We start from the raw sequence: 23,016 nt of genomic DNA, 5'->3' as shown, positions 1-23,016 counted from the left end.
CAGTAAAAAGCTCTCACATAACATAACATCTCAACTCGAATTAACGAACCGAACGGGTCCTGAGTACGTTTAGTTCGTTGATTCAAATTTTTAATTTAAGTTGAGATGTAATTTTATGTGAGAATTTTTTACTGTAATAAAAGAGAGAGAGTGAGGCGGACCGTCGAGACGAGGGTTTTCTTTGGGTTTTAGTTTGTTTGTTGTCCTTTTTTTCTTTTTCTTTTTTTTAGAGGGAATTGCACATATGGTTCTTAATCTATTTAGAGTCCGTTTAGTTCGTTGATTCAAATATTTAATTTAAGTTGAAATGTAATTTTATGTGAGAACTTTTTACTGTAATAAAAAAGTTAGATGTGACTGTTTCTGTGAGTTTTTTACTGTAACAAAACTCGAATTGGTGAAATGAACGAGATCTTAATATGTGACAGTTTAGTCTCTATTCTCTTAATTTTGACAAAACAACTCCTAGACTCTTTGTTTGGTAAGAATATTCAAATTATAGTGATTTTAATCATGATTCTGAAACCAGAACTATGATTTATAATTTTAGGTTCAAATCATGATTCTGAAATTATGATTTAGAATCACGAGTTTGAATCGCCTTGAATTAAGAGGGGGATGGTTTTAGAATCATGATGATTATGGTTTAAAACATCACATCAGATTTCAAATCATAATTCAAAATCATCCAAACTAAACACTGATTTTGAACCACTGTAAACAAATATTGAATCTAAATTAGGATCCAGAATCATAATTTTGAATCCATCTACTAAACGCCAACAAGTTAGCAATTTAAACTTTTTCATCAAAGTCTGTTAAATTTTTAACACAATGTGTCATGTGCAATGCAGGTGACCTCATATGAAAGGGTATTTTAGTAAAATTACAAATAATTTATAATTTTACAATAATTAAATTAAAATTTTCTCAAGAAAAAAGAAAAAAGAAAAGAAAGAAATACGCATAACAAATTAGCAAACCCAATATCTTTTAACTCAAATGAAAATCCTAACTTACTTAAACAATGGGAAAATCCTTACTTACTTTAACAATGGGAAAATCCTTACTTAAACAATGGGAAAATCAAGCAATTGAAAATGCTCTGCACTTAACGCTTGAACTAGAAAGTTACAATCAATTTTTGGTACTTTTTCTTCACCAACAATCAATGTTTATCTTGACCCAAAAGGAAATTTTATGCAATTGGGTGATTTCAAGAGGTGCTCAACTTCACCTTGACGAAGAACACGATCACCGACCAACGAACCAATAAGGCTTCAACAGTTGAGATTCATGAAATTCAAAAAACAATCATGTATATAACTTCCACTATCACTCCCCCTTTCCCATCCTCGACGCCAAAAAGGAGTAGGTCAGGCCCAAATCGTCCCTCTCATGCTCTCCTCTAGCCCAAAATAATGATGACCTCGCGAGAAAATAACCCGACAGAAATCCACACCGGACATGGGTTAGTGAGGGGACAACGAGCTTGTGAGGCGGTTGTTTGCGGGTGTGGCGGCTAGCTCGTGAGAGATGGCAGGGACTTATAATTCAAGAGCTGCCACACCCGCAAACAACCGCCTTACAAGCTCGTTGTCCCCTCGCTAACCCATGTCCGGTGCGGATTTTCGTTAGGTTCTTTTCTCGCGAGGTCATCATTATTTTGGTGGTAGGGATCTTGAGGCGGCGTTGAGGCTCCACTCAACGTTGGGCTGGCTTGCGGCGGCACCGGCAGATCCAGAGGCCGCAAATAAGGTTATGGGTTGTACTTTGTAGAAAAAAAAAAGTTGGGTTTCTTATTTAGTTTATTTAAAAAGAACTTTAGTTTAGTTTTTTTTTTTTTTTTTTTTTGAGGTTGGTAATATTTTTGTATTTTATCAAAAAACAGAGACATGTGATGATCACATGCAAGATTCTATGAGAAATTTGACGTAAAGGTTTAAATTGCCAACGTCTTAAGAGCTAGGGATTATTTTGTTAAAATTTAAAAAATATGGATCAAACTGTTACTTAATAAATAGATTACAGACGATATGTGTCAATTATTATTATTTTTTAGAATTGAAGTTTGGGTGTTTGTTTTATCGTGTTTGTGAGAGAAAAATACTAAACTAAAAAAATAAAATTTGAATTTTTATGAGAAAAATATTATAGTAATAGAACTTGAATTGTGACTTGAGTTGTGAAAAAATAATAATTTTTTAAAATACTCAAAGTACCTAGTGCTAGGTTAAATATCATTTTTCCTCTTTTGTTATAAAAAATACAAATAACCCAATCACCATGTGTCTATAAAATCGATTACAAACTACCTCATAAAACAATTAATTTTTTTTAATATCAAAGATTACCTTTCTTAATCTATGTTAAATATTTATATGTAATAATGTCTCAAAATTATCTTTAATATAAGTTAGGAAGATTAATTTTGATATTTTAAAAAACTTTTAATTGGTTAAGTGGGAATTTTGAGGCTAACTTCATAAACCGAGTTAGGACTCATTTGGTTATGCGTTTAAATCAATGATTTTTTATTTTGGCATTTGAAATTTAATTTTTCTGTGAGAGAAAAACACTGTAACAGAATCAAAACTATGAGTTTAAACACATAAAACAAATGAGCCATGAGTGTTTTGGATATTTATAAAATAAGAGGGAGAAAAATTATATTTAGGCAAATGTTTAGTGTTTTCAGTATTTTTGCTTTTTCTGAAAATTGGGTTATTAGTTATTTAAGTGCACAAAAGATAAACAATGTATTTTTTTGATTAGTTTCGTAAGTGCTTCCCTAAGCTGCCCCTAAACTGATTATCCTAGTTCAAGATATCTTCAAATTTGAAAATGTTTCATTTCGCTCTCAAAAACTATCTACCCTACTTCCTTAAGTACTAATAAAATGATGAGATGTTAATACTTCTAATTTTATAAACGCTCCGCAAATTATTAATTTTGTGTCATTTTACCTCATTTAAAAAAAATAGAGAAAATTGAAATAAAATCAATAGTGTGCAGGATATTATTGAAACTAACATTCATTTATGGAGTATTTTGAATCACTTTACATAATTTAAGAGTTGAAATGAATAATTTTTCGGTGAGTACAGTTTGAATTCATGTTTAATAATCATGCAGTCGAATTATATTTCTCTTTTGAACTGAGTTAAATTGTTCAACTTAGAGTTTAACTCTCCTTAAAATTCAACCGTTCAAACAATTTTTGAAGAGTAAAAAAGTGCTCACTCCCTCTACTTTTCGCACTTACTAAACACAAATTTAAATTGTATTTCCTATTCAAATTATAATTTTAACTCCGCAACCAAAAGTCAATTCAAACTACAATTTAAACCATATTGTTTGAATTTTTCTATTTAAATAAAAAAGTTAAAATCAATAAAATTCGAACTAGCAAACCAAATTGGGGCTTCATAATTCAAGTGGCATGTTGAATCAAGTTTGGTTAAAGGATTTGAACCGTGATTCTAAATTTGCTCTCTCATAAAAAAATTTAAATAAAAAAGTTATAGCCAATTAATTCTATTACAAAATTTGAATACATAATTAAAATTACTGACTTAAAGACGTGAACTAAATGAATCCTAAATTTTATAAAACGTTATTCCGAGGTGTAAGAAAATCCTGACTACCCGACAAACACCAACCTCACCGAGCTGAGTGTAACTGAAAATCTTGACGTTTGTTTCATGTATTCGTCTCTGATTCTGAATCACGATTCATGGTTCTCTACAATATTTTTTTTCACAAAAAATACACATAAAATGAGAATAATTATGAATTATGATTTTGAATTCATAAACGTCCACAAACTTTTAAATTTATTTTTCAGCTTTGAAATTAAGATGACATTTTCAGCCCGAGGTGCGGAAGCTGAGTTTACCATCCCGAATTAACCCTACTGGCTAACAATTGCATAAGCCCACAACAATTGTTTAGCCCAAAGCCTAGCTGCATAAGCCCATTAAAAAAAAGCCCTAACACGACATAATACCCTCGTCTTGAAACTTCCTGCTGCCTCTCCCTCAACTTCTCACTCTCGCATTTCCTTACAAAGAAACTTGCTGTAGAAATGTACCGTGTTTAGAATTAATCCCTTATTTATTTTATATATTTTTTAAGAAAAATAAAATGAAAATATTTTTAAAACGATGTTTTTGGCGCAATAAAAATAAAAACGAAAATGAAAATAAATTTTTAGTTTAGTGTAAAATAAGAGAGAAATGAAAAATAACTTTTAGTCGTTTTTCATGATTTGTGTTCGTTTTCTCCTCTCTCGAGCATAGAGAGAGAAAGAGAGACATTAATGAGTTTTGTTACACTGAAAATAATCTTTTGATAAAACTACAAAACACATTTTCAAAATGATTTTCTGTTTGAGATTGAAAACGTTTCCATTTTAATTTTCATACAAAAAATTAAATCATTTTAAAACGAGTTTCAAATGCGCCCGTAGTTTCCTTTGTCCTCCCATCTTTGAAATAATGGTGTGTAGCCTTGAGAATTCATGGGTGAGGTCCGACCACCCCAAGTCGAGCAGGCCCGGCCCTAAATAGGCCGAACTACTTCAGCTTTGAGGGCTTGGTGGGGTATCTCGGCTTAGATTTGAGGGCTTGGCGGGGTATCTCAGCCGAACTATTTTGCAGCTCGAGCTAAAATATTGAAGCATTCTGGTCGAACCCTGCCGACTTACACTCCTACCCCCTCCTCTCCAACTTCCTTAAATTCTAACTCAAAACATTATTTACATAACTAACTCAAAAGGTTCCTATCAATCATTTCACTCAAATTTTTTTTAAACTTATAATTTTAATAATGTAACTAAATATTAATTCAAACTTTATTATTTGTTTATACTTTACGTTACTTAAGCCAATTTGAGAAAACTTACATATAAATTTAAATCCATACAATTTAAATTGAAAAGCGAACAGGGCATTAAACAAAAGATTTGAGTCCCAAAAATCCAAAAATATAAAACATGGTGATATGAAATTAGGACAATTAATTGGGATATAAATTATCTGCCCCAAAAATAGTAAAAGCAAGAAAAAAAAAGGAGAAAATTTCAAAATTAAAAAAGAAAAGAGAGGAAAAAAAAAAAACAAAAAATCAGAAGCGAGAAACTTGAGCTGGATACGCGCGGTGATGTTGCCAAATTGACAAGTTGACAGCGACAAGCTTTGGAGGCTTTTCACTTCATTTTTAAAAATAAGAAAAAAAAAATTGGTGATACAAATGTAAATTAAATTGTAATTGGGAAAAGTTTCATTTTTTCAAAATCAGAAAACACACACCCATTCCCAACTCTTTCCTCTCGTTTCCCTCTTCCCAAACACCTCGCTTTCTTCTCTCTCTCAACTTTTCTCTCTCCTGGTTCGTCTGAATTCAGAGCTTAACGAGGAAACAACATCGTCATATAATCAGCTAGAACCAGGTATAAAAATCTCGAACAAGTTTTCGGTTTTTGTTTTTTTGTTTGTTACGTTTTTGTTAATTCTCTGTTCGAAGTCGTGGCTTTTCGTCGACGAAATTGGAAGAATTCGTTGAGCCAAGAATACCAGAATTTTTCGTCTCGAGTGAGAGATGTCTTGCATCTTCTTGAGTTTCAAACGGTTGAAGATTTTGAATTCAAAGAAATGGAAATGGTCGTTTATCAGTTAGTTTTAGTTTTTCCTCAATTTCTCAGTAGTTAGACATGTTTATATTTAACTTATCGAATGATGTTTATAATGGATAATTATGGAAATGGAAATGGAAATGTAGGACTCGGTTTTGAGTGTTGAATTCTTTCTCCTTTCAGGTGTTGTGATCACCCAAATGCGTTTCAATTGACGAAAATGACACTGCTCAGTAGATTCTTTTACAAAAGACCCCCTGATGGGTTACTTGAATTTGTTGACAGAGTATATGGTAATCATTCTTTATTTTCAATGTTAAGCCACTGTTGTTAGATTTCTCTTTTTGGGTTATGGGTGCAATAACTGTGTTTTATATTTTATATTCAGATTCCCATTTATGTATTTATATGGTATCTGCAGTTTTCGATTCGTGTTTTTCCACCGAAGTATTGCCCGAGGGAATGTACCAAATATATTTACATGAGATCATTATGGAATTACATGAGGAATTCCCTGACTCGTTGTTTCTCGCATTCAATTTCCGCGAGGGCGAAAAGCGGAGCCAATTCGCGGAAGTATTATGTGAATATGATGTTACTGTCATGGACTATCCTCGGCAGTACGAGGGTTGCCCCCTCCTCCCATTGTCTTTGATTCAGCATTTTCTTCGCGTTTGTGATAATTGGCTTTCGCTTGGAAATCAGCAGAATATTATCCTTGTGCATTGTGAGAGAGGGGGTTGGCCACTCTTGGCCTTCCTCTTAGCTAGCTTTTTGATTTTCAAGAAAATTCACAGTGGGGAACGCAGGACTCTCGAAATTGTTCATCGAGAAGCTCCCAAAGGTTTCTTGCAGCTCCTTTCACCTTTGAACCCATTGCCGTCTCAACTTCGTTATCTCCAGTATGTGACAAGAAGAAATATAGCTCCAGAGTGGCCGCCACCTGAGCGAGCTCTTTCTTTAGACTGTGTCATTCTTCGGGCTATTCCAAGCTTTGATTCCCAAAATGGCTGTAGACCTCTTATTCGTATTTTCGGTAGGAATCTCCTTAGTAAGGGCGGGCTTACAACCCAAATGTTATTCTCTATGTCGAAAAAGAAGACACTCCGGCACTACCGCCAGGTGAGGGTCTTGTTGTTCTACTGCTACACCTTTTATTTATATTTGTTGCTTTACATTTTTTTTATTTCTCCTATATTTTAATTTAAATTACTGCTCTAGTGTCTAACATTATGTTAATTTTTTGTTTCAGGCAGACTGTGATGTGATCAAAATTGACATTCAGTGTTTGGTTCAAGGAGATGTCGTACTGGAGTGTGTCCATTTGGACTTGGATCCAGAAAGGGAAGTTATGATGTTCCGTATAATGTTTAACACTGCATTCATTCGTTCCAACATATTGATGCTGAACTCTGATAACTTGGACATTCTTTGGGATTCAAAGGAGCGCTATCCAAAAGGATTTCGGGCTGAGGTGACAGTTCTTAAGCACATGTTCGAATCTTAGGCAGAACTAGATAAAAGATAATGATAAAAACATTTCCTGCATTTTGTCAGATTGTTGAGATTTGAGATACAATTCAAAGCCTGAAACATTGTCTAGATTTGAGGTTTCTTTAATTTATTTGTTTCATATTGTTAAAAGTAAGAATTAGCAGTCCTGTTTGATCGGATGACTAATATTGTCAGGTGCTGTTTGGGGACGTAGAAAGCATCTCTCCACCTAGGGCTCCTACAACAATTTTAAATGGGGAGGAAAAAGGTGGGTTGCCCATTGAAGCTTTTTCAAGGGTTCAAGAACTATTCAATGGTGTTGAGTGGGTTGATAATAGTGATGATGCTGCACTGTGGTTGCTTAAACAACTCTCCGTCTTGAGTGATGTGAAAGAATTGTCGAGGTTTCAACAAAGAGCAAGTTTATACTCGCCTGTGGATTCAGAGGAAGAAAACAATGCATCTAGTACTGCTGATAGTGCTGATGAAGGATTTGATGTTGCTTCCAAGACTTCAGTAGATTCTGCAAAGCCATCGATACTAGATTTAGTTGATTCAATTCCTTCATCTTATTCTTATGAAAATGAGGGTCCAAATGATGCCAGCCTTGCAGTAGAGTCGCTAGATCAAGTGTTAGTTGAATCTCTTGATAAACAAACATCATCTCCCAGTGAAGGATCTCTAAATCTTTTACCCACTACACCATCACCTTCACTGCCTCCTTCCTCTCAAACGCCAACTCTTCAGCATCCAATATCTACACCATCTGTGCCAACATCAGCGACACCACCACCACCACCTCCGCCTCCTCCTCTGCCTTCATTTAATGCTGGTAATGTTCCTCAACCGCCGCAACCACCTCCACCTCCTCCACCTCCTCCACCTCCTCCACCTCTTAACTTAGGTAGAGATTCTCCTGCACCATCTTTGGATTCTAGTAAAGCCCCACCACCACCACCACCACCACCTTGTTTTAATTTGTCTAAGCCCGTCCCACCAGCTCCGCCACTTCCCCCTTCTAAATCTAGTAAACAATTCGTGCTGCCATCGCCACCGCCACCGCCACCGCCACCGCCACCGCCACCACCAATGCCATCATCAATGGGAAAAGGAACTACCAAGTTACAATCGCCGCCTCCACCACCACCGCTGCCGCCTATCCAAAGTTCAATTCGTCGGGCACCACCTCCACCACCCCCTCCACCTCCTGCAAGCAGTACCCATGGTAATGCCACTAGACCACCCCCTACACCTCCGCCGCTGCCACCACCTTCCGGTAACACTACTAGACCACCACCTCCAGCTCCACCTCCCGGTAATACTACTAGACCACCATCTCCACCTCCACCTCCACCTCCACTTCCTTCAGGACCTGCAAAATCAGCCCCACCACCTGCACCTCCACCGCCACCGCCACCACCCACTGGTAAAACTACTAGACCACCTCCACCTCCTTCTGGACCCACAAGATCAGCCCCTCCGCCTCCACCTCCTGCACCAAAACCCCCTAATGCTCCTCCACTTCCAACTCGAGGTGCTGCACCAGCTCCATCCCCACCACCAGGAGCAAAGGAATCTAGTGCCCCACCGCCGCCACCACTGTCTGTTGGGAAAGGAAAAGTTTCTTCGGCACCAACAACTCAGGGAAGAGGTCGAGGTGCTGGTGTTGCTGCTACTGCCCCAAAGAAAGCTTCATTAAAGCCCTTGCATTGGGTTAAAGTTACTCGGGCAGTGCAAGGGAGTCTATGGGCTGATTCTCAGAAACAAGAAAATCAGTCAAGGTGCGTGCTCTGGAATTTCGTTTAGATACTTAAATTTGAAACTGGATTTCTAAGCGCCAAATGGCTACTTTATTAAAAGATACTGTTTTGATCCCTTTAGTAGAGTTTCTTAACCATGATACTAGTTATAATGAACTTTCAGAAATCATTTTGTAAGTCTGATTTTTCCTTACTTTTTATAATGTAATGCCATTTGGATTTTGTTATGATGCTTTTCATACACTTCGTCACATAGTCACATGATGAAAGGTTTTTTAGGGCGCCTGAAATAGATATATCAGAACTTGAAAGTCTTTTCTCAGCTGCATCTGCTCCAGATGGTAGTGGCAATAAGGGTGGAGTTCGACGTGGTCCTAACATCAACAAACCCGAAAAAGTGCAATTGGTAAGCTGTAATTACCATGTAGAGATTTTCTTCTCTTATTTTTTTAAATAATTGTTGTGAAAACGTAATTTAGAGTTCAAGATTCTCCATGATGATACATGACTTTTACTTTATACTTGAAATGTAACTTTAGCCATAGGAAGTTGAAGCTTCAAAAGAATTAAAGCAATGAGCTCATTTAATATACTGTGCAGATCCAAATATATCCTTCTTGGAGTTACTGTTAAGCAACAGGATTGTGTTATAGCTTTTTTATTTTCTCCCTTGTTTTTGTTTTTTGTTTTCTGTTTTTGTTTTGTTTTGTTTTTGCCTTTTTGGGTGGGGAGGGGAGTGTTACTCTCGTGTATAACTGTTTAGAGAAATTATTTAAATGGAAAAAAGGTTGAATACGTTCTCTTGTTCTTCCTTTTGCTATAAAAAGCTGCCTCCTTTGTATCAAATTCTGAGAAATGTGCTTATAGTCAGCTTATGATTATGTTAATATGTCATGTCAGGTCGACTTGCGTAGAGCATACAACTGTGAAATCATGCTATCAAAGATAAAAATTCCTTTGCCAGATATGATTGTAAGTTCTTTCCTATTATTTACACTCGTGCAACAAGTTTCCTCTCTTAGTTTAAAAATTTTTCTTCTGCGTAACAGTATGGGATAGGGGTTTCACATGTGTCACCCTTCCATCTTAAAAGAGTTAAAGAAAACAATCTTTTAACTCCTTGGGAAAGGGAGAAGGACGGTGAAAAAGTGTTATGTGGGGAATCTTTCAGCCATATTTGGATTTTAAGTGTATATTTTCAAATATATATATATATATATTTGAATTTGAATTTTAAGTTTCTTTATTGATATAGAAAATTTTGTGTTCTTATTCCAAATAAATAAAATGCATACATTCAATTGTTAAATAATATCAGAAACTGATTTATCTACTCCATTCTTCTTTATCCTCTGTGCTTATAATCGACTTCTGATGCTTTGAATTGTAAATTTGATGGCCCTTAGTTATGAATTATTTTCCCAGAATGCGGTTCTGGCTTTGGATTCTTCCACTCTGGATATTGATCAGGTCGAGAATCTCATTAAATTCTGTCCCACGAAGGAAGAAATGGAAGTACTGAAGGTAAGCTCCATCTCTGTATTCTTTGTGCGTGCTGCCATTTCAAGCATGTCCAAATATGGATAGTAATAATGCGTCTTCAAAGTTGAGCGATTTTCATCTTTTTATGTTTAAAATTTGCCGACCTATAGATTTAATCCCCTGACTTTACATCTTTATATATGATATAGATCCAGAAGTAGACTAAGCCAAAGTCTGTGATTAAAATCAAATATTTTTTACGTTATTTTTATTAGAACCTTTAGACCACTATGTTTTTGCTGATTTCTTCCTACTATCAGAATTATACAGGTGACAAAGAAAAGCTGGGAAAGTGTGAACAGGTTCTTTCTGATGCTATCATCTTGAATCCCAGCTCATATTTTAAATTGATTTTTACTAACATTACGTCACTATTTCAGTTTTTTTTGGAACTAATGAAAGTTCCACGAGTAGAATCCAAATTGCGAGTATTTGCTTTTAAAATCACCTTTTCTAGTCAGGTATTTCTTATGTGATTTCACTGTTCGTTATGTGATTGTGCTTGCAATTATTATTGATGTTTTGTTGTTTGACCATGTACAGGTGGATGATTTAAGAAATAATCTTAATACAATTAATAATGCTGCGAGAGAGGTATGACTAAAATTAATTGTTATTAAGCTAGTATTTATGGGCGTGCCTTTTAGTATATATAAAGAAAAACCTAAATCGCAAATGTCACACTTATTTGCAGGTGAAAGAATCGGTAAAATTGCGTCAGATAATGCAGACAATTCTTACCCTGGGGAATGCTCTGAATCAAGGCACTGCACGAGGTACCACTCTTCCCTCTTATTTCTTTTCCATTTGTATGCTATTTTTTAGCCTAATATATTTTCCCCTCCACTTTTCATATCCCAGGATCTGCCATTGGATTCAAATTGGACAGCCTTCTTAAATTGTCTGATACTCGCGCAAGAAATAACAAGATGACTTTAATGCATTATTTGTGCAAGGTAGAGATCTTGAACTGTAGTTACCTTTTCATAAGATGTCATTAGGGTGTCTTCTGTTTTGTTGATTGAGTCAACTCTAGTTTGAAAATTGCTTATAGTCCATGATCATTCTAAGACTTGATGTTGGTGCGTGTTACGGGTGTACTAGTTATACTAGTTACTAATTCATGTTCCCTGATTTGTATTTCCATGAGGCTGATGAAGTTGGCGATTTTGTTGATGCTACTGACTACTGTTACTAAAATGATATGTAAATTTATATCTAAATATGTTTTTTATTTTGTTGTTTCTAAATGCACTAAAGACAAAGTTAGACATAAAACTTGATGTCCTTTGACGTTCAAATGATCTTAACCATGTAAAGATGTAGATTGTTTGTTGATAGTTTGCTGGAAATGCTCCTGGCTGAGAAAAAGGTCGTTAACATAATATTCTTCTTTTTGGGAACAAGTTATTTAATGGTAATTATAATAAAAAGTGAAGTGCTTAAAATTTATTCAGCTCTGCCATGACTGTTGTAACTGTAACTTTTTCGTTAACAGTATTGTTTTGTTAAAAAGCTTTGTTCTTTAGTTTTTTTATTTTTTATTTTTTTATTTTTATGGCTTTCTTCTTAGGCTTTTTTCATGTTTCTGGATAGCACCTTTGTCGATCAATAAGTTTATCCTTCTGAAGAAGTTTGTTTATCCTTTTATCTTCTTTGTTTCCATCATTATTGATAATATTATTAGACTTCCTAGCTTCATATACTTTTTTCTGCTTTTGTTTTAGTATTTGTATGTGATACTCTTCTGATTGTGATTCCTTGGTGAGTTCTCGTCTTGGTCAGCTCCTTGCTGAGAAAATGCCAGAGTTGTTAGATTTTGATAAGCATCTTGTTCATTTGGAAGCTGCATCTAAGGTATGTGATTACGTTTCTCGTATTGGCTCCTGCATTATGACTTGTTGATGATGATCTGAATTAGCCTGGAAAGGTTGTCACTTGGTTTGTATGTTTAACCTTTACATCAACTTAGTAGATTCAATTGAAAGTTCTGGCTGAAGAAATGCAAGCTGTGAGCAAAGGTCTCGAAAAGGTTGAGCTAGAGCTTGCTGCTTCAGAAAATGATGGTGCTATCTCTGTGGGCTTCCAGAAGGTGAGGACTAATTAGAATTTTTCCTTTCAAATTTTGATTGCATGAGGAATATTCTAACTATAAATTTATAATAAGTTGATTGTTATTTCTGTAGAATCTTGAAAGATTTTGAATGTCTCTGTTGTTTGCATTTGCTGTTTTGGTGTAATTGAAATTCATGTCTCTGGTTTCCATCCTGACATTAGAAGCATAAATCTTTGAAGTTGGAATCTTTAGTGTGTCAATATTGCGTGTCTTTTATAGAGTAACGAGGTTATATATAGCAGCTTAGTGAAGTATTGGCAAAGTAAGCTACAAGGTAGTTTTGTATTTGTGCTAAGGGCTGATTTTATCCTTAAAGGCTTATTACTGCTAGCGCTATGTATCTCAAAAGCATCATGTTCACTTACCTACTAGCAACTGCACACTACTTTTGATTTCTGGATATAAAAAATAAAATATAAAATATAAAATATAAAATTGTACACTACTTTTAACTGTTATCAGTTATCATCTTCATCATCTTTTTATCTCCAAAACTAACATTCGGAAACAGAATCCCATTTGCTCTAGTTTTTCCTTGAGAATTATTCTTGGGCTCGAGGAATACGGTTAACTTGAATCTTGTTTCCAAAATCTAAGGCCTCGTTCAGTTCTCCGATTTGAGTTTTCAATTCCAGTTTGCTACAGTAAAAAACTCTCAAAAAAGTCGCATTTAACTTTTTTTTACTACAGTAAAAAACTCTCAAAAAAGTCACATTTAACTTTTTCTGCTACAGTAAAAAGCTCTCACAAAAAGTCACATCCCAGCTTGAATTGAAAACTCGAATAAGAGAATTGAACGAGGCCTAAATGTACTTATAGCATTGTAGCTTTGGACTATTTGCCATGAATTTTATTAGAATTAGTTCGGGGTTAGATTATAGTTCCCAATTGAAAAGCAGATGCCTATTATCGTCTATATTGTTGGGAAATTTGGATCGCCAAACCTCCCTCCCAGGATCCTCCTTAGCAGAATGTCAAAGAACAATAGAGAAATATGAAAAAATACAACATAAGGATTTAACGTGGAAAACTCCAAAACCGGAGAAAAACCATGGTCATTGTCAAAGACAACCAGAGAAAAATTCACTATGAGGAAAATTGTTACAACCACACTCAGTAATTTTCCTCGCACCCAAAACCCAATTACATCCAGCTCTCAGGAAACCTTACAGTTTCTCACACAAACAAGTTTACTCTCAGAGAACTCTCTTTACAGGAATTGGATACATGATCCTGAGAAAACACCAACAGAGATTTCACTCAAACCTCACAAAAGAAAACTATTCTCAAGGATACACTCATTACCAAAGCATTACTTGTACCCATATTGGGGAGCCAAATGCCCCCACAATATTCTACATGCTTAATAGATTTTCTCCTTCTCTTTTCTTTGTTCTGATTTTGGGATGTATGATTTTTGGATGATCTAACAAAGAAGAACCAAGCCTTATTTATAGGCTTCACCACACCTCTCTTATACGTCTTCTCCAGCCCAAAAACAACATGCAGAAGATGGTAGAAGTTAGTAGAGTCATGCAGACCACTTCAATTTCTTCTTTTGCTTCCTGTTCCAAAAACGGTTTGGACAGCCCATCACCGCACAAGAAGAATCTCAATTCTTCTTCTTTTCATTTACTTCGAACTACGTGGGACACATGGTCCACAGGTTTTCTTTTTCCTTTATTTAGTCAATATTCCAACATATATGAGTACTAGTAGCCCTGTAGGAGGAGGTGGGACTATTTTAGTCTTGGTTAATCATGATCTAGTCACCAGCATGAGAACAAAGGAAAAAGAATAGTACAAAGATGAAAAGAAGATGCAATATGTTTTATTGTTGCTCAGGATATTTCATGAAGATATTTAATATGAGTTATTGTTTCTATGGATTATGGAATAAATATGAACAACGGAATCTTGATAGGTTCTAAAGAATTTTCTTGATACTGCTGAAGCTGAAGTACGGGTGCTAATTTCCTTGTACTCCGAAGTGGTGAGTAGAGTATACTGCGTTTTTCTTTGGTTTCCAGAGTGCAACTTAATTGCTGGTTCATAGCGCTTACACATTGTCTTATAGGGAAGAAATGCAGATTCTTTGTCCCAATACTTTGGGGAGGATCCAGCTCGATGTCCTTTTGAACAAGGTATGATTTGTTCTTCACATGCAGAGACAGAAATACACGCACACAATGAGAGAGAGAAAAACTGTTCTTTGTCAGATTTTCTTACCAGTAATTTTGGAAATTATAACAGATTAACGTACCATGATGTGCTGTGCCTCTAGTTATACTGTTCTTTGAAAAGGAGCTGTGGTTATAGAATTACGTACTTGTCTTTCTGCCCATCTAGTTATCTCTCGTTACTATAACCCTATGGCCTATTGATTCAATTAATTATAGATGATATTGTTCACTTTCTTTACATTTTACTTCAAAAATGTTTACTCAACTATATTGGTGTTTTACGTCTCTTTACCTATTATTTAAATTTGTATACCAAAGCGCGTGCTCCTTGCCAAAGTATATTTGGTCTCGTTTTCTTATCTGGTGATTAAGAAAAGTAGAGTATTTCAAATACATGCTCTATTTAGGTTTTACTTGATGTCTGGTTCACTTTTAGGTTGCAGTCAATATGTGAAGAATGGTATGACATGAAAGAAAGTAGTAGATGTATATTCTATATCATCCTTTAAATTCTGTGATTTCAAAATTTATCGAAAGGTGCCTCTCCAAATCTCTACCAATCCAAACCAAACAAAAGTCAGGAGCCCAGTGCCACCATCTGTCTGTGACTCTGTTCATCTGTTGTATCATGATTCGTGCATTAATTTGGTTAAAATATTACAATATAGACAATTTATTTAAATTTTAAATTTTTAAAATTTTTTTTTTTAGTTTCCTCAACATACTATCAAGTCATTTGATTAGCGCATTTTATTTTGAAATCTTTGGCTTGCAGTGACGCAAATCTTGGCCGTCTTCGTGAAGATGTTCAACAAGTCACGAGACGAGAATGAAAAGCTGGCTGATGCTGAGAAGAAGAAACTAGAAAAAGAAGCGATGAAAGACCGGACCGCGGCTAATTCATCTGCAAAGAAAGATGAAGATAGAGTCTATTCTATCTCAGAGGCTATTCTAGGAAGGGCAAAAGTCAAACAGTAGTCCGGAATGCTGGCTGATGATGAGAAGAAGAAACCAGTGTAAAAAGTCTGAAAGACTGAAGCTTGGCTTACACGTGCGAGGAAAGGCGTAGGTCAATTATGGCATGAGTTGTTACTTGGCCAAATTAAATTTTGGCTAACTTTTAGAACCAGCAAAGTTGACTTATAACATCAACTAGAACGTTTCTGAAGATCAAAATGCTGGACTCGTGCCACCAGTTTTTATACTCAAACCGGGGTAGCTTGCTGTTTATACATGAACTGATTTACAAATCCAACTCTTCAACATGCCGTACTGGTTGACGTTCTCTATCCTCAACAGATTTTTCTGTCCGAACTGGATTAGCGGTCACACAATGTAGCTTGCTTAATTGTACTAGAGCTGTGAATATATGCGAGGAGAAATCCTCAGAAACAACATTTTGTAACACAAAATTATCTATAAAGAAACAGAAGTTTTGCAACATTTGGTGCTTCTACAATAGTTTTAATTAGCTAAAAAAGTAAAAGTACTATACCAAAATGGATACAGGTGAAAAAGTACAGATAGTTGAAGTTGGACTGTGATTGAGGCCATTTTGCCAACATATTTTATTTACGGAAAAAAAGGGTGTTCGCTTGTGAAAATGGAAAAATCACGCCGAATATTTAAAGGACACTTCTTGTCCTTGAAGATGAATTACTAGGGACAGCTTGATTGTCTTGATGATCGAAAATATCTTTTTTCTTAGCTTTGTCCTTTTGTTGTAGGTAAATCCTCTCTGCTTCAGGCATGGATAATATGATTGAATGCAGCCTAAGGTTCAACTCGTCAACTTTTTCCATGAGTCTGTCGTTTGTTAGCATTCCAAAAAACACGCTTTTGATGGTTTCCCAGCTTTCCACTATTGGCAGGGCTATGATAACAGCGGATCCGATGGTACCCCACGCAACTGCGATGATCGACCAGAATGTGAAGTATCCAAGACTGAATTCCCCTACATTAACAGGAAATACAACAACAAACCATGAATAAAGAAAGAATGCAAAATGTATAGTTTCTCTTCCTAGCAGTTTTTTGTTTCTAAAATTTAAGTTAAATTGCAATATATTTTTACACTCTTTCATTTTCTAAGATCAGATTCAGAACTTGGATGTCCCTAATTTTTCTTTCCTTATCTTCAAAGGCAAGTAAACTTAAAAGTACAACTTACTTGCTGGGAGAGAGAGAGCAGGCCACACTACAGCGATCAACATTGTAAAACCAACACCCCACCTCACAATCCATGATTTTGCTCTTACCAACTTCTCTTCCCTGAACTCTTCTGCAGGCAGCTCACTCTTTTCCTTCTCAACCACAGTGATCTGCTTAGTGGTGCTCCAATCATAGTTTTGAGGCCACAGAAAGCTGCATACAGCATGTACGGCTCCACCAATGAGTATTGACACAAGGTTCCCAGCAAGCATTGGCGCGTTTCGACCTGTTGTGTTGAGATTCACATGACCGTACTCAATCTTTGCAACCAACAACCAAGTTACGATTCCAAGAACACAGCCACTTATTGCTCCACTAATTGCGCCGACTGCATTTGCCTTTCTCCACAGAAGCATGAAAGCAATGGGGAGAACAGCTGAACCAATGAGTACTCCCATTGCTAGGTACATCCAGCCAAGGGAAACTCCAACCTTGTTGAGAATCACTGCCAGTAGACCCATGAAGCATCCAAAGACAAATATGACATACCTTGAAACTTGGAGGATTTTCTTCCCAGTTGCATCTGGGTTTATGTATGTTCGGTAGATGTCATATGTGCATAGAGAGGAGACTGCTATTAGCTCTGAGGAACCAGCAGATGTCACGGCCCTGGCCATTGTACAACAAACTCAAAAGTTCATACAGAAGTCAAGGAGTCCTCTTGTTTGAAATGGTTTTATCAACACAATTGTAAGATTTTGTCAAACAGGATAAATTTGGTTTAGTTTAGTTTTTTTTTTTTTTATTATTATTATTATTATTTTTTTCCATGGCGTGCTACAAAAATGTGTAATCATGAAGCAAATGTAGATAAATAATAGCATTTAAGCCTTCTATTGGCCTTAAGTCATAAATTGAATAGTGTTCACAATAGAACAATAATATTTTACCACTAAAAATGTAAAGGGATTTTTTCATATGTTTGCACCTAATAATACGTGAAGATGAGAGATGTAGACTCACATGAAAAGCATAGTAAGTAGAAGAACAGCACCTCCCTTCCCCATCAAAGCTATTGCGGTAGCGGGAGGAACCAATCCGTGGCCTGCCTCACTTTCTGTTATTGGTAGATTAAGGGCAAGTGCCCCCAAACCTAGTGATGTTGCTAAAGAGAATGGCACTGCAAACCACACCAGCCCACCTAATAAGTAGCCTTTATGCGTCGATGAAGGACGTGCTGCTATTGCACTTACCCAATATCCCTGTTCTCCAAAAATGTATTGAAATAGGGGATTTAGTAAAGTTTCTGAACTAGAATACAAAAAGATAACATTTCACTAAATTAGTGGAGAAACTTACATTATCAACGAAAACAGTGCCAAAGTTGCCAACAATGTTGATTATTCCAAAGACAAAACCACCAGAACTCAACATTGTTAGATATGACCCGTTGTAGTTGCCGCTAACAGGACCACAAGCTTGACCATGGTGAGACAAAGGTTCCCCACATGTTCCTGATTTACTTGCTAACTCCAACAGACGGTTGTATATCATGCTCGGGCTACCAAGCTGGTCGCTCACCACATATGCAAGGTAGACAAATATGACCAAAACCACATGAACTGAAACCGAATCACAAGATGTAAACAAAGTTTAGCCTGAGAACACGAATTTTGTTTCAAGAAAACAGAACACAGAAAGAAAGAAAATCAAGGAACATGGGAATTGACAAGAAAGTTAAATAGAGCACCAATAACCGAATGTATATAGCTTGCCAAGAAGGTAGCTTTCAATCCTCCAGCTAAAGTATAGACAATTACTCCAAGAGGTATTAGGAAGCTAGCGGCATAGATGTTTACTCCCGTGAGCGCTTTTACCACGGCAGAACCGCCAAGAAGCAGCATGGCCGTTACGATAATATTTGTCATAAAGCAGAAAACAAGAAAGACAATATGTGCTGCTGTGCCCCAGCTGAACAATAACATTATCATCACCATCAGTATGGGGAAAAAAAAAATTTCATTGAGAGGTACTCAATATTTTTGATTGAGATCATGAAAGCGGTATGGCATACCGGGCTTTTACGATTTCGCAAACAGTATGAGCATGGGGTGCCTTTCTTTTGATCTCTATGGCCATTATACCAAACAACAGTACCTATCATTGTCATCGCACGATTCAAGTCAGATTGCACTAATACCTGCAGATTAGAAGAATCCAAAGATGAAAAGGAGAAAAATTTGGTTGGACATGCCTGAATTGTGGCCCCACTAGCATACCAGAAGGGCCCGCTAACTCCGTACTGCCAAGCAACATTTGAGCTTTGCAAGATTGTTGCTGCCCAAGTCCACTACAGAAATCATTCACAAAAGGTCTATCAGCTGAAATTTTCCTTTCAAAGTCCCATCTCATTTTACAAATTGATGTATTCAGGAGATTACCTGGGAACCGTCAAGAAGGGGAAAAAAAAAAAAAAAAAAAGATTTACCTGAGAGACAATTGCACTAGCAATCATTCCTGTCTTAACTTTTCTGCCTGCAGTGTTGAACCATTCCGAAGTGTGGCGGGCACCAATATAGCGCTTCTCAAGCCATACCTGATTCAACAAAAGTACAGTAAACATTTAGTGAAGATGATTTAGTTAGTAGCTTCAAGGTTCTGAAATATTCCAAGCGATGGAATGGACTGTTTTTGAGTCTGGAATTAGTAAATCTAACAAGGAAAAACATTGCTTATATTGTATTAGCGCATTTATCAACTAGTAATACGCATATCACCATAGGTCAAATGGTCACTGAATAACAATTTAGTCCTCAGACAGAGATGCAAAAGGATATCGTTTTTTCTTCATTTCTTGTTCTTTACTAATCCAGCAGTCTAATACCATCCAAGCAAAAATATGGAATAATCCTTAAAAAAAAAAAAAAAGAAATAAACATCCAAGAGAAATAATCTTGACGTGTTTCCCATAATCTTGAGATTCTCAGGCATTTAATTAATAACACTTTGTTGGGGGATCCCATGTGATTGATTTTCCTGAAAATAAAAAATATCGGTAGTAATTTTTGAACCAAACACGGGAATCTTGCATATTCTTATTCCACCCTTAAGATTTCTGTATACCAAATACTCGAAATTCGAAAGAACAACAATACAACAAGGTTGTTTGCTCAATCTAGAAAGAAATAATCTTAAATTTAAAAGTTACATAAAAGGAAAGCAATAAAATAATACCAGAAAAGATGTGAAGACTGCAAAGAAGGCACCAAAACCAAGAACAACGGCATAGCCAACACTTTGGTTAAGCACAGTTTTGCCTTCAAAGAAACTGAGTTGCCTCTCACATTTTCCTCCAGCAACTGTGTGATAATACTTTGCTGAGAAGTCATAAGGAGGACACTGTGCGGCCATTAGTTATATTATTAACACACCTACTACTACAAACGAAACCAATCCTAGTCCTAACTCGCCGGTTTCTACTTTCTTATATTGCAAAAATCCCAGTTTCAATTTCTTTGCAATTTCATCCCAAAAAGGAAAAAAAATATCTTCTCAACTTGTCAGAAAGGATTACAGAAACAAAACCCAAAAAGCAAAAAAAAAAATGTAGCGACTAGATTAATGATTGAATTTGGGATTTGGTTTTTCTACTTTGTGGAACGACCACCGCAAAGCCTTGAGTCAAAGTCAACAAACTAAAGTTTTCTACGATAAATAATGACGCTTAGACTTTTTCCTTTTTTTTTAAATAATTTTTATTTATTCCTGCTATAGCCGCCGAGTGACTTTGAAGTGTACGAAACACTTCTTGTTGTTGTGTTCATACGAGGTTCTTTGACTGTTGTCAGATACAGAATCAGCCCGCTGTGCTGCTCCTGCTATTGGTGGATAGTCTACTAGGTGGGCCCTAGAATATAAGTTATCCAATAAACGGATGACACATGGTGAAGAAGAGGTATGACGTGGAAGTACCTGTTTTCAATTTGCCTATGCAATTTTTTGGATTCGAACTTTCTTGTTATATCTCGAGGAAGTAAAATCAGAAAAAAAAAAAAAATGTAATGATATTTGTAAGAACTATAGATAATCAAGTAGTATTCATATAAACAAGTTAAGTGGAAGATAAATTATACCGAATTCTTCAATATTGCAAGATTTCTCCTTCCCTCAAGATTTTCATCAATGGGGAGTTCAAGGCAAACTATCTCATATGACCGATCGCGCACTTTCTCGTTGCTTCGCGATCACTGGAGATCATAACGACGGGGAAGATCCCGACCTTTTGCTTGCTCGGTTCTCAATATGGTTTCCGCAAAGCAACGTCTCTGAGATTCGATTTGGAGAGCTTTCTCTACTGAGATCAGTTGAAGCTGATCATCATCACGGCCAACTTTGCACTTCTTGATGCTTCCGCATTCTGCTACAATATATGTTTTCATTCTTCTTTCTCAACCTTTTGGTATCAATACCTGGTTCCGACATCAATTTCTTTGACCTACTACGGGAGTCCTTTTCCCTTCTCAATATCCTCCTCCATCAAAGTAGCTTCAAACGAACTTACTATTCGATTTTTGGGGCTTTTTGGGTGACATTTGAATCGCACCAGAATGTTGTTCCTTCTTCCTATTCTTTGCACACCAGTCGATCCAGTCAATACTGGAATTCTTGTTTCATCTCCTTGGCCGCCATTATTCGATGAATAATGCGGGAATGATGCGAGCCTCACATCATCAGCGAACCGGTCGACCGTAGTGTACAAATCTTTGTTGAGCTTCGATTTGCCGGTCCCCAAGTCAATGGGGTGCCACATTCCATGGCAAAGCGACTTTACAGCTTCATTCATCATCATTGTCCATATCAAGGTGTCTTAATCTTTCTCATTTAGACAAAAGGAAGCCATAACCACTAAAGATTAGAAGGAGAAAGCTAATATATATTGGTGCTCACTCATCGGTTAATCTAAGGAGAATGGATTCATATGTCTCTTTTTTATGTCCCATCAATAATAACATGTCACGTCATAATTTTTTAATTGAAATGATAAGAATCTTTTAATTGACGTGTCACAATATAATGGGTGACACATAACGGATATAAAAAGGGATATGAATAAACGAATACAAGAGTTGATTCCCTTTTAGAGATGTTATCACGATACGAGAATTGTTCGTTGTATGAAAAAATGAATGACTTAGTAAATTTATTTTGCCAAAATTAATAGTTAATCTATACTTACGATTAATTATTTTATGCAAGTATTTGTGAGATTTTTGTATGGTTGTAAAAATTTTAAAATCGAATTCCGTCGTGTTTCTACTATATTTCAACCAACATAGACATGCGTCACTTAGGCAGGTAAATACTTACTTACTTTAAGCACTAATATTTCTAAAATATAAGCTCCCTATATTTTGTTCAGTTCACGCATGTTGGTTAAGTGTTCACCTAATTTGAACAAAATATTTTCCTATTAATTGGACCTTTACATCGTCTTTCAAGAGGATAACAATACTCTAAAATTATTTACAAGTTTCCAAGAATAGAAAAACATATTGTTTACTTTTTCAATCTTAATAGAAGACTCGGACTTAAAATCTCGCGTATGATTTCAAAAAATTTGGTGTTAAAAAAACTTTTAAGAGTTTATTAACTCCGTAAATTACTTAACAACACAAAGTCGTAGGAGTTGAAGGAGAATTAGATTTTAAACCTTCTAATCTGATTGAGTCTAAAATAATCGATACTCTCTTCTATTTTTTTCCCTTTTAAACTAAATTAAAATCTTACAGAGTGTGGTGGGTGGTATTTTTCTAACACACATTCAGAAGCTTTTAGATATTCATTGGCTTTTTATTTTTGACTTACATGTTTTTAAAATCGCGCTTTAAGTGTGGCGCCCCTCCTATGAGGCCGCCACTGTAACTTAAACTTTAACTTGTACTTACTGGGGTTTCTTAAAATTTGCGGAACATTTTTTTTTTTTTTAATATAAGAAAGAATACTTTCATAATTTGTAACAATAATTTCAAATAAGTGAATCACTAAATTTCTTAAAGCTTTTCTTAATTTCAGTTAAGATAAAACGTTCTAAAAATATCTTTCAAACAGAGCAGCATTTGAACTCTTATTTCAAAT

The 23,016-nt window shown here is 35.8% G+C and overlaps 2 protein-coding genes across 2 annotated transcripts; one reads left to right on the top strand and one right to left on the bottom strand.

Annotated features, from left to right (window-relative positions):
- Positions 1–5,325: 5,325 nt before the first annotated feature.
- Positions 5,326–16,173, top strand: LOC21408666 (formin-like protein 14). Its single transcript, XM_024167027.1, has 18 exons — positions 5,326–5,452; positions 5,819–5,928; positions 6,057–6,757; positions 6,888–7,109; positions 7,325–8,910; positions 9,169–9,295; positions 9,790–9,861; positions 10,315–10,413; positions 10,692–10,733; positions 10,812–10,892; positions 10,975–11,025; positions 11,126–11,207; positions 11,293–11,387; positions 12,217–12,288; positions 12,407–12,523; positions 14,472–14,540; positions 14,625–14,691; positions 15,506–16,173. The coding sequence occupies exons 2-18, from the start codon at positions 5,856–5,858 to the stop codon at positions 15,706–15,708; spliced, it is 3,759 nt and encodes a 1,252-aa protein (XP_024022795.1). The 5' UTR covers positions 5,326–5,452; positions 5,819–5,855; the 3' UTR covers positions 15,709–16,173.
- On the bottom strand, positions 16,133–20,549 carry LOC21408665 (urea-proton symporter DUR3). Its single transcript, XM_024167028.1, has 9 exons — positions 20,116–20,549; positions 19,370–19,477; positions 19,136–19,231; positions 18,956–19,038; positions 18,632–18,852; positions 18,241–18,503; positions 17,905–18,143; positions 16,901–17,550; positions 16,133–16,684 (listed from the first exon to the last, which is right to left on the bottom strand). Exons 1-9 carry the CDS (start codon positions 20,290–20,292, stop codon positions 16,356–16,358), a joined length of 2,166 nt encoding a protein of 721 aa, XP_024022796.1. The 5' UTR covers positions 20,293–20,549; the 3' UTR covers positions 16,133–16,355.
- Between the last annotated feature and the right edge of the window lie 2,467 nt (positions 20,550–23,016).

The sequence above is a fragment of the Morus notabilis genome, unplaced genomic scaffold, assembly GCF_000414095.1.
Source record: "Morus notabilis unplaced genomic scaffold, ASM41409v2 Scaffold276, whole genome shotgun sequence".
Taxonomy (NCBI): domain Eukaryota; kingdom Viridiplantae; phylum Streptophyta; class Magnoliopsida; order Rosales; family Moraceae; genus Morus; species Morus notabilis.
Note: the sequence above shows the minus strand (reverse complement) of the source record. Positions and strands in the feature narration are given on the sequence as shown.

Coding starts and splice junctions, on each gene's coding strand:
- LOC21408666 (XM_024167027.1), top strand. CDS start 5,856: ATGACACTGCTCAGTAGATTCTTTTACAAAAGACCCCCTGATGGGTTA. Junction 10,414..10,691: donor AAGAAATGGAAGTACTGAAG/GTAAGCTCCATC, acceptor TCCTACTATCAG/AATTATACAGGTGACAAAGA. Junction 12,524..14,471: donor TCTCTGTGGGCTTCCAGAAG/GTGAGGACTAAT, acceptor GAATCTTGATAG/GTTCTAAAGAATTTTCTTGA.
- LOC21408665 (XM_024167028.1), bottom strand. CDS start 20,292: ATGGCCGCACAGTGTCCTCCTTATGACTTCTCAGCAAAGTATTATCAC. Junction 19,478..20,115: donor CAGTCTTCACATCTTTTCTG/GTATTATTTTAT, acceptor TTGTTGAATCAG/GTATGGCTTGAGAAGCGCTA. Junction 17,551..17,904: donor CTACTTACTATGCTTTTCAT/GTGAGTCTACAT, acceptor TACAATGGCCAG/GGCCGTGACATCTGCTGGTT.